Source organism: Pecten maximus, chromosome 2 (genome assembly GCF_902652985.1).
Source record: "Pecten maximus chromosome 2, xPecMax1.1, whole genome shotgun sequence".
Taxonomy (NCBI): domain Eukaryota; kingdom Metazoa; phylum Mollusca; class Bivalvia; order Pectinida; family Pectinidae; genus Pecten; species Pecten maximus.
Window position 1 is genome coordinate 52,554,080 of NC_047016.1, and position 12,039 is coordinate 52,566,118.

The following is a 12,039-nucleotide window of genomic DNA, read 5'->3' on the forward strand; positions in this document are numbered from 1 at the left end:
TTCATGAAGAGTTCATGAGAGGTATTTGATGAATATTCATGAACATTTTTTCATGAATCAAAAACTTACAATATTCTAGAAAGTTCATGAATGATTCATGAACATTCATGAACTCATGAATATCATCTCGCAGGGGTAAATTAAGCCACTTTAGTTGTCTGAAATGGTACCTATAATGATATAAGGTTATCTCTAAATCGAGACTGAATAAAAAATGCTTTAAGATCATTTTTCTCAAATTTGACATAATGCACGTTCATCATTCAGTAATATTATATAGTTATTTTAAAGTAAGATTTTATTACACATTTTTAACCTGGCAGCCATTTATTCAATTTAACCTTCAAATGCCAGCCAGCAGTGCTGTCCATTAAAGCTTAATTGTGTCACAGATAAAAGATAGCAGTTTAGTTTTGCTAGATTAAAGTTCATAAAAGTGTTGCTTAATGCTTCACTTATATGTCAATACAGTATATTGAAACAATTAAGACAAGCTTTGCTAAAAAAAAAGTTATAGATTTTTTTCCTGATTTTACATGGAAAATTATATCACAGATTTTTTTTTTTTTTTTTTTTGAAGAGCACATTTGTCAATTTATTTTAGATTGGATCAATAACTGAACATTTTGAAAAAATTGTTAATTATTCATGAGTTGTATTCAACACATCCCTGATAATAAACCCAGAAAAAATCAATATATATCAGCTAATGATAATTGCCTGTTAGTATTAGCAGTCGATACCAGTACAGTAATAATGTGTCTTCTGTAGAGAGTTTAAAGGTCATCTACTGTGATGCAGTAGATGGGAGACAACTCTTGCTAACACGCCATGAAACCAGCAGTTCATTAAGTCTTTCTCTGTTTTTTAAATTTCATCACAAGAACTTTTTAGTTTAAACATATTTTATTGACATATAATAATGACAAAGGGATTAGTCAGCAAGTTTTTCCAACTTATAGACGACTTCTCCCATAATAATAACAAAATAATAAACAATAACATAGTCACATGATGGCATATACAAATATTCAGAAATTCGATAAAGAAACGAAAATGTAATGAGAGAGAGAGAGAACTGCTACATATCGGTGTACTTTACACAAGACATGTATTTGACATCCAAACATGTATACATTTCATGGATGACAGAATCCTTTTATACTCGATCAGACACATTTAATAGTCCAATGATCAGATCTATAAGTGCATTAATAAGCTGATTTTATATATACAGCATTCTGTTATAAAACTATCACTTTCTAAAATAAAACTTAAGGATCAACCATGATATGCTCGTCTGAATTTTCTATTCTGACTTCAACTGCTTGGGAGTCTGTATGCTTATATAGTCATATTTTCTTTTTTGTCATTGTCATGAATTCCTCTAAAGTTTAAATTACTTACTAGGTTAGCTTTTGAAATATCAAAATCACAATGTAATGTAAGTCTATTGAAATAAAAAAAAAAAGAAAAAGAAATGTCCAAGAAAAATCATTGATAAAGAGTACTGTATCAGCAACAGTGATTTGTCTTAAGACATATATAAACTTCAACTCTAAAGGAGTTACCTTAATGTGAAAGCAAATTGTAGAACACAGAAAATGAATTGATTGTTGAATAAGTGAAAAAAATATTCATCCATCTTATTAAGATAGATCAATAGAAATGTCAGTCAAGGGGTGTAATTATATCACTGACAAAGTCTGTCACGTAGTAAGTATTTAATTAAATGTTTTGGTTAATTTTGATACCGATTCAGACTGAATCAGTATTGGTTTTGATATATTTCCCCCCTACTAACATGAGAAGCGTAGCTGTGATTGTGCTGCAGTTACCTAGACTTGTTGATTTGTGTCGACAAGAATGGAAGATGACTTCAAGTGGTGATGACTGTCCATTACCTCCCATGTTTAAATCCTCACAGTCGGCCGTTGACACCTATTTTACTTACAATGTAAGTAGGAAGCTCCTAGGAGAAAACATTCCAATAAAATAAAGATCTTAATCCAAGGCAAGTCTCGTTATTTTCTCATGGTTTGTGTGAGGATGTAGTAGCACCACGTTGTCAATGACAACACAGTGCTACCTTGTGGTGTATCCTATCCTCCAAGTCTCACAGAACCAGTGGATTGGTGAGTTTTTCATGAGTTTCCATAGAAATATTTTGTCTAATATGCTATAACTAGATAGGAATGTTGTTTTTTGTTTTTTTTAATTGCGATATCAATCATTGATATCTGGTTATGTATTTCTAATCACTGATGAAACTGAATGCAGACATACATGTATTATATGCCAAGAATCCAAATATTGTAAAGATAAATTTCAATAACATATAGAGAAAACAATATAATAACTTTTCTATATTGATCTTTGTTCTATTTTTGAAATCAATAAACCAAAGAATTATAATTATAATATAATGTTCATTTTTGATTTTAGTAATATAGTAAGACCATGAACCACTTAGAATTTAGAAACTTTCTAAATATGTTGTAAGACTTAATACTTATTGATATTTTTAATTATACATACCAGGAAAGTCACCATATTTTAACACATTGCTGTTATATGTGATACCTGTTTACCACAGGGCTTGATCTTTAATTGTCTACTGGTATATCAGTTGAATTCTGCATCTTTTTCAAACAATAATTTTAAAATGTCCTTTATAAAAGCTACCATGAATATAATTATTATAAGTTTAAACGAGATGTCTCCAAAAAACTAAAGTTTTCCTGATAAAATGTATTATTAACGATAGATGATAATGGAATTAACAAGAAAGGATAAAATATTAAACTAACAACCAACATTTAATTCATGTGATACTCAAAAGGCCTTAGTCTCGAAAGGCCTCAGTATTTTGTAGCAAAAGGAATGGACATGCAGCTAATGTGTTTTCAGATGGCTATAAGCCATTCCTTTTGTTGAACACATGTTTAATATCAGAATATGAAATGAATTTTCAGCTTTGCCATGCAAATGAAGACATTTTCATTAACTCCCTGTAAGAATTAATACCTGGTAAGTTATACGTAATGAAATCAATTGAGTAAAAAATTGGTAGGTAATCATATATAAATGTTTAGCTTTAAAATCCAGATCCAGAAGTCTTATTGCAGCTGCATGGAATTCATGATCTGCATAAAGATAAAATGAAAATAGGTTTTCGGTATGAATTAGGAAGACTTGAAAACCAATTTATTATCCAGATGCTATCACTTTTCTTGAAATGAATAATTTGAGTAGGTCCAAACATAAATTGAAATTAGACTTTGACAGGCTTCATAGACCTTTTGTTCCCGATCACCATTCCTATTACCGGTGACTTCATCCCTACAGTCAACAATATTGGTATGCATTCCTATATATCATGATGATTATTCAGATATTTGATGATGTGAAATAAGTTTAACTTTAGCTGAATTACACAAACTTTTTCAGAAATATTTTGAGATAAACAGTTTGATCAGGCTGCAAATTGTCCCAAGATGATGAAGTCTGTTTATCTTACTTTTCATTCCTTTTCAGGTGATGACTGTGAGTGACTTTTAAATAGTTAATTTTTTGCTGTCATTATTTCTGAATCAGTCTTTCTCAAACTTCCCATTAAGTTCTTTTTAGGTTGTTGTGTGCTCATTTTTTAGATTGACAGGAGAAACAGATGGCTATCAAGTAATACTCTTGGATTTTGACAGTTTCAGTTTCTTAATTCCTCTTTCTGAAATTTGTGATACATACATATATGTACTTTAAATATCCCTGTCAGTGTTACAATGCAGATAATGAGACAAATAAGCATATTGATATTGATTCTTTTTAACATTACTACTTACAAATGTAACAGTAGGTACAAAATGTATTTAAATTATGATTACAGCATTCTTAAGATTGAATAACAATATGTTACTTTGAAAGGTTATATATGTAAGTTTAGAATACAATACATTTACTGTTGATATTATTAACAATCCATTAGAAAAGATCTTCCATTGATATGGAGATTTAATTGATTTTTGTAATCAAAATGAGTCTAAAACATGCTGATGTCTTGTTCATAATACATAACTATCAATTAGCTGTAGGTTTCCCCATAGCAAGCCCCTATGTAAATGTAAGTTGATTGGCATTCCGCCATACTCTGTAGAAGGGACACAACTTAGGAACATTCCAAAGGATTAATACTATACAATACACAGAATTGATAATTACAGTCCCGCTCCATACCAATAAATCTAAATGTTTGCATCATGTTTTGTAAACTTTATCAATACTAGAATATCTTATTTATTACTCATCAAAAGTCAAATCAATATCATATAACTTGCCAATGTATTTAAATGCAGGAAAACTTATAAGTTCTGCAGGTAAAATAGAACTATAGAACATTATTAATTTAACTTGAAAATGTTGCTTGAATATATAATCTCCCTGTATCTTGGACCTGGGTATATACATACATATTTTATGGTAAAAAAGAGATACCAATCATTGTATTAGTGGTATGGTGTCCAAGATCGGAGCAATCAGGCGTCACAATCACTTATTAACAATTCAAATGATCCATTGGGTGTATGGTTTCAACACTTGTCTCATGCATATTAAACATTTGACAAAAGGTCAGGCAGAGGATTAAGTAAGAAATGGCTATTTAAGCCTTACAGGGAATAAAGGGGTACAGTTGCACTGTACACATAACCTACATATACAGGCTAACAAAAATAAATAAATTGATGCAATTATGCCTGATTCTAATTCATTTTTATTAGCCCACAGTAATCAGGTATTGGGTATTTCTAACCACCTTTTGTCTGCTATATGTCCATCCATTCATCTTTAAAACCAGCTCCTCAAAAAATTGTTTCTGTTCAAAAAAGGAAAACATTTTTTTTTTTTTAATTTTGTTACGTCATTATGAGGTAGAAGTCATCATAATCAAAGCATAATCTGTCAAGGTCATTTGACAATAGAAGGTCATTTGGTAATATCGGTCATCTGACAAACGAAGGTCATCTGGTAATATGTCAAGGTCATCTGACATTAAGTCATTTGGTAATTTGTGGAGGTCATCTGACAATAGAAGGTCATTTGGTAATTCATCATCTTTTATCTTGCATTGCAAATTTAGTTAGAAAAACATTAGAAGTCGCCTGACCAATGGTCAAGATCATCAGGTTTAAGGTCAATGTCAAATTTTGTATCACTAATAACTCATTTTGTTATGGTCTGCAGAGAAAAAGAAATAGCCCACAACTGTCAATAGCTGAGTTTAAGAGCACATCATTAGATCAAAGTCAAAGTTGCAGCGACTTACTCACGACATTTTGTTGTTGCATTTTTAAGCAAATCTGGTTGGAAGTATAAGGGAGAAGTAAACTGACTAAAGTTCAAGGTCATTCAGTCAAACTTTCAGATAAATGTTTGTGTCTTTTAATTGGAAAACTGTTTGAATTGTAGATTTATTTGGGTATGGTGAATCAAAGTTAATAGCTATATAAATCCTCCAATCCAATCAGACACAAGTCTAATTTCTGACATGTCATTGTTCTAGTTTTTCAAATTAATCATACGGAGAGATCTCACAAGATCATAGATGCTCAAGGCACATGAATATAGATATGCGATCATACAAATTAATTAATCCTGTCAGGTGCGGTGCAGCATTACTGGTCCATCTATCATATCTCTTTTGATACGTGGCTGGTTGGTTGAGGTGCATGATAAATTCTGTCAAAAACATTAAACCCTTATAATATATTCAAGGAGATAGGTTATGAATTTGTAAAAACTCTCCAACAACCTCTACTGTTGGAGTGTTTTAACCTAAAATGCCTCAGAACTAAAGCCAGGTCATTTAATGCAATTACCCGATGGCCTCCTGTTTGTTATGACACCATGATAGTTGAGAGGCAAACAAGTACATTATTTTTTAATTGAACCCTTAAATTGTGTTCTAAACGGGGCAATGTACCGAAGGGTAAAGTTCACCATGCTCTGAATAAAATGGTATTTAGTTAAAAAGAAATGTATAATTTATAATTTAAAGACTCAGCAATTTCACACATTATAGGTATGACACTATTAATTATAAGTATTGATTAATTAATACAGTAGATCATAATGTAGAAGTGAAGAATCCAGTTTATCAGGTGGGTTATGCCAAGGGTTACAAGTTCAGTATTGTCTTTTATTGTTCTATAAACTATATTATAAGTTAAAAGGTTCATCACTTGCAGTTCAGCCAAGTGTATACTGTATCTGTTCTGTTTAAGGCATTGTTTGGGATCATTAATACTCTTAGAATGTTTGTTATATATCATGTATTGCAGTGCCCAGTTTAGATATGTACCTCATAGTGCTGTGTCACATTAGATATATAATTAAATATCTATCGAGCCTACTGGTTGTCCTGTTCTCTCATCAAATGTTGTATCCCAGTATATATGGAGTTACTGCCCCTTGTTCCTAATCTTCACAATAAAATTTGTTCCCCTACTGGGCAATGGGACTACATGCCTGGTAGCATTGTTTAAAAACCTAATATGCCCAGATGGATAACTTTGAATATTATCTTCAATCAATATACATTGAATATTTGTTTATAAAACTCTGACAAGGTGACCGTAAATATTTTCTGTCAGTGCAGGATGTATATTTGTTTGTTCTTCTACAAGACCTATTTAGGCCAACTGGCTACATGTATATTGTATAGGTACCCAGGGGTACACCTTCTATACAACACAGCGCTAAGGTAAGAAAGCAGGTTATGTAGTTAATACCATGACACTCTTGGTGCCGTCTCAACAGCTTAATTCTAAAACCTCATAAACCTTTGATACATCAACTTCTCAAATATAAACAACATTTTTTGCAAAATTTTTGATGATAGAACGTTGTTATTTATTTTTGAATTGTGTAATTACATATCAAAACTGAATCAAGTTTCAAAGAATCTTTAGAAAAGTTAAATTGTATTTTGCTGTCAAGCTGACAAGACTGTTTGAAACGCAATTTGTTGGATCTATGTGTGCAGGTATTATACACAAAATTGGAACATAGCGGACTATGACTTAAGTCAATTTCATGTGTGGATTTTAAAACCGTGTACAAGTGCCGCTGTTACATTGACAGTGTTAAGGAATATTATCCCAAAATTATACAGGTTCACTACAAAAGAACAGAAATCTCCATGAAATATGGCAAGATCCTGGGTAATATTAGGACTTATTATACAGTCATTCTGTGAGTGTGGGGGCCAAAGAAAAGTGTGATTATTCAATGATTAGTTCACGATTATACAAACAAATTGAAAGATTGGATTTATATGGGTTTAATTCAATACCAGGTAAGTCTAAATTTGGATTTAATTTTCTCACAGAATACATGTACCTGTAAGGTACAAATGGGCTCAAAGAATACCATAAGCTTTAATTCTATTGGACTTTATATTATAAGGGCTGGCAACTATATCATCCATTTGTATTGTAAGGGCTGGCAACTATATCATCCATTCTAAAAATCATTGTAGGTGATGTGCTAAGAATGATCATCTCATCTTCCTCTTCAACATTTTGAGATTTTCTGCCATTGTCTCACTGCCCTCATCCACATCAACTTAATATGCAGCTATATAAGTTATCTGGACCTTGACTATTCTTGTTCACATAAAAGTATACACTGTCACTTTTTGGTGAACACTGTAGAAATTTAATTAAAGTTTAATTTTGTCAGTCACACAAGGTCTTCTCATCACTGGATTGAGACCTTTCTGGGAAGGAAATGAACATGTTTGTATTGGGAAATACATTTTCGGGAAATAAACTGCAAGTTTTAGGAATCCAGAAATCATAATTGAACTTTTATGTAGTAATGTGCCCCATTATTAATTGTTCCCAAAAAGACACCAGAAATTCCAAAAATGTAAATTTTTAGCTCATGGGTCTTGATATAAACAACTACAAAAATTGTGTTACTTGGTTAATCCTAATTGATATAAACCACTTAACTGTTGATATTAACCACTATAAAAAATTGTTACTTATAGGTATCCTAGTTGATTAAACCACTGTACAAAAATCTGTTACTTATAGGTATCCTAGTTGATATGAACCACTTAACTGTTGATATAAACCACTATACAAAAATGTGTTACTTATAGGTATCCTAGTTGATATAAACCACTACAAAAATGTAACTTGGGTTTCCTAATTAATATAAATCACTAAAAAATGTGTTACTTGGTTAATCCTAGTTGATATAAACCACTACTAAATATATGTTACTGGGGTATCCCTAATTATTCCCTTACTGATCCTGAATAAGGCCGACGTGGCGTATAATATATAATCACTACAGAATATTGGATGGAATGTTGCCACTATAAAGGCTTATTGATGATATATTGATTAGGAACTAATTTGAGGCCAAAACAGAGGATGATTGAGCTTATTACCAGATATGTTGGTATATTCGACTTGTGTTCTCAGAATCAATGTTATAGTTTAACTGGTGTACAATTGAATGTGTCTTTGACAGCCATTTCTGTGTCGGTGAACCACTAATTACCATCATACAAACAACTTGTAACACCAACTGTCAAGAGACAAACAAACACTTTAAACATATTGATTTTCATGCTTGTCTGTTTACAGCAGGACAAAAACAAACAAAGCTCCAGTGGGTTTGAGGGACAAATAGAAACTTTTAATTGCCATGCTCACTTTGTGGGCTGCATTTGAAGTAAACATACTTATAATTAGGCAGTTTGAATTATGACCTCAGATATTCAATTATATCTAAACATCTTGTAAACTGTATTCCTTTAAGATATTGATCTTGACCACATCACACCTTAACCTGTTAATCTCTGACAAAGAGTAATTATGATCAGGTGACTTCTGTATATTTCATACAATACCAAAAACAATATACTTTATGCTCTAGCGCTACTAAAAGTTTGACCTTCTAATATTGTATCTTTTGATTTAAAGTGACAAGTGAATTGATTGCATCGCCAATATTCGGTATGTAACTGTCGGTCAGTAGGTGATTCTTAAATACATGTATTTACGAGGACACTGTTTTAAATTTGATATATTTCTATTTCTGTAACAGGGGTGCCATTTTTGTGAAAATCAGTGCAATACATTATACTTGAAGATGAGTTACCAAAATATTGTATGAAATCTTAACTACAGTTTGACTTTTCAGATAGCTGCATAATTATCATATACCAACTGATGTGATATTGTGTCCAATATTAGTAAAAAGCAATCTATAAGGTGTACAATATGTATTTAAATAGAAATACTAATCTTAAATCTAAATCAATATTATTCTAAACTTATAATCTTGATTAAACTGCCAAAAATAAAAAGGGTCCTGGTTACTTTTATACAAGCTTTTTTTTTAAGTCACCTGACAGTTTCACATGTGTAATGCATATGTATACATGATGGTGCAAGTTCTGCATTTGTAGGTTTTTGGTTTGAGTGGTACCTTTTTTTTATTCTGTGCCACCCGACGATCTACACTTAGATGAGTCCATTCTCAAAAGATTGTGTTCATCTGAGCTATATTACAGGAGAAACTCTTAGTTTTTCAGACATTTAGGTCTACAGGTATATCTTGGTGGAAGGTCTCATCAGTGTAACTTGGCTGTATTCTCTCATATGTTGAATCACAGGGGTTTGGCCCGATTTTCCAAATAATAGTTCAGATATATATGTATGATAGTCACTATAATACATAATACATAGGGGCTTGGCCCGATTTTCCAAATAATAGTCCATATATATATTTGTATTATATATAGTCACTATAATACATAATGAACTATCATTTGGAAAATCGTGACAAGCCCCTGTGTGTTGAATAGGTACATTTCTGTAGTGTTGTGTAATTTGCTATCAGGCATTGATTAATATTGAAAAGCCATATCACTAACTCATATGCTTTAACAGCTTGTCATATAACCATATCAGAGACATACCATGGTCTAATGGTAAGACACAGGGATGACTAGTTCGGATTCTGGAGGCATGGCACTGTGTTGCCTGAACAAGATATTTTACTCTGGTTGAATGTTCAAGTTGAGAACTCGGTTGTAAAGGAGTGCATGATATGGCAGACAGTGCAGGAAATACTGTGTGCAAGCCATTAGTACTGAAATGGCAGCTCACAACTATCGAGCTGTATATGCTCTCCAGGAATTCTGATATTGAGAATGACAATGAATGACTGGATTACTTAGCTCAGGGCCCAATATTACTATGGATAATAATTTGTCCAAAATGCTTTGAGACAGCTTATATTGATGTGATTAAGTGGTATTAACATTATTGTTAATTATTATTATAAGTACACCTAATTGAAATTCTTGTTTATATACTTTCAGGAAATCATCATCTACAGGGGCCATGTAGGGATTAGTTGTGATCTCTGCTATAAGGAACTGTTGACAACATTATAACCTTTCCCAAGATTTTGGTTCCATCTACTCTGTACAAATGACCACTAGTATGTCAAGGCGTGTTTATAACTTTAATGTGGCCCACCCTGCCATTTCGCAGACCCACAAGGATATCACTGATGAAAAGGTGAAAGACCTACGTCGGCCACGTAAGGTGCGATTTTACGTCAATGGGGATCGTTTCTTCAAGGGCAAGAAGTTGTACATCACACCACATCGCTACTTCAACTTCAATGATCTTCTAAATGACCTCACAGGAAAATTGCCCTCTTCTATCGGTTTACCGTATGGTGTACGTCAGATCTTCACGCCCTCTGGTGGCCGGCGTGTGGCTGACTTGGAGGAGCTGGTGGACGGTCAGACTTATGTCTGTGCTGGATTTGAAGGATTCAAGACAAATATCCGATATGGCCAGCAGAACATGGAGCCATGGTCAATGGGTAAGTTAGTATTCGATGCATGCACTGGCATATAAACATCTATTCATTGCTTCGTAGTCTGCAAAAATTGACCATATTCGCATGGCTTCAAAATTCTGACTTTTTATGACCAATGAGAATTTTGCAGCTTATTATCAGAATCAGGTTTAGAGTACTAGTTGTCTATAAAGCTAGCTGTTTCAATATCCAGCTGTCTAAATGTCCAGCTGTCTCAATGTCCAGCTGTCTCAATGTCCAGCTGTCTCAATGTCCAGCTGTCTAAATGTCCAGCTGTCTCAATGTCCAGCCGTCTAAATGTCCAGCTGTCTCAATGTCCAGCTGTCTCAATGTCCAGCCGTCTCAATGTCCAGCTGTCTCAATGTCCAGCTGTCTCAATGTCCAGCTGTCTCAATGTCCAGCTGTCTCAATGTCCAGCTGTCACAATGTCCAGCCGTCTCAATGTCCAGCCGTCTCAATGTCCAGCCGTCTCAATGTCCAGCTGTCTCAATGTCCAGCTGTCTCAATGTCCAGCTGTCTAAATGTTCAGCTGTCTCAATGTCCAGCTGTCTCAATGTCCAGCTGTCTAAATGTCCAGCTGTCTCAATGTCCAGCTGTCTCAATGTCCAGCTGTCTCAATGTCCAGCCGTCTCAATATCCAGCTGTCTCAATGTCCAGCTGTCTCAATGTCCAGCTGTCTAAATGTCTTCATGTCCAGCTGTCTTAGTATCCAGCTGTCTCAATGTCTCAATATCCAGCTATCTCAATGTCTCAATATTCAGCTGTCTCAATGTCCAGCTGTCTCAATATCCAGCTGTCTAAATGTCTTCATGTCCAGCTGTCTTAGTATCCAGCTGTGTCAATATCCAGCTGTCTCAATGTCTCAATATCCAGCTGTCTCAATGTCTCTATGTCCAGCTGTCTCAATGTCCAGCTGTCTAAATGTCCAGCTGTCTCAATGTCTCAATATCCAGCTGTCTCAATGTCCAGCTGTCTCAATGTCCAGCTGTCTAAATGTCCAGCTGTCTCAATGTCTCTATGTCCAGCTGTCTCAATGTCCAGCTGTCTCAATGTCCAGCTGTCTAAATGTCCAGCTGTCTCAATGTCTCAATATCCAGCTGTCTCAATGTCCAGCTGTCTAAATGT

The 12,039-nt window shown here is 33.6% G+C and overlaps 1 protein-coding gene across 5 annotated transcripts in view; it reads left to right on the forward strand.

Annotated features, from left to right (window-relative positions):
• LOC117322461 (serine/threonine-protein kinase DCLK1-like) overlaps positions 1-12,039 on the forward strand; it is a 55,453-nt gene that overhangs the window by 6,248 nt on the left and 37,166 nt on the right. For 4 of the 5 annotated variants that reach the window (XM_033877385.1, XM_033877387.1, XM_033877388.1 and 1 more), the window contains exon 2: positions 10,403-10,917. In XM_033877385.1, coding sequence (XP_033733276.1) covers positions 10,515-10,917 — 403 coding nt within the window. In that variant the 5' untranslated portion in view covers positions 10,403-10,514. Of the gene's footprint in view, positions 1-7,190; positions 7,352-10,402; positions 10,918-12,039 lie in introns of those variants that run through there. The other variant, XM_033877386.1, reaches the window with a different exon arrangement.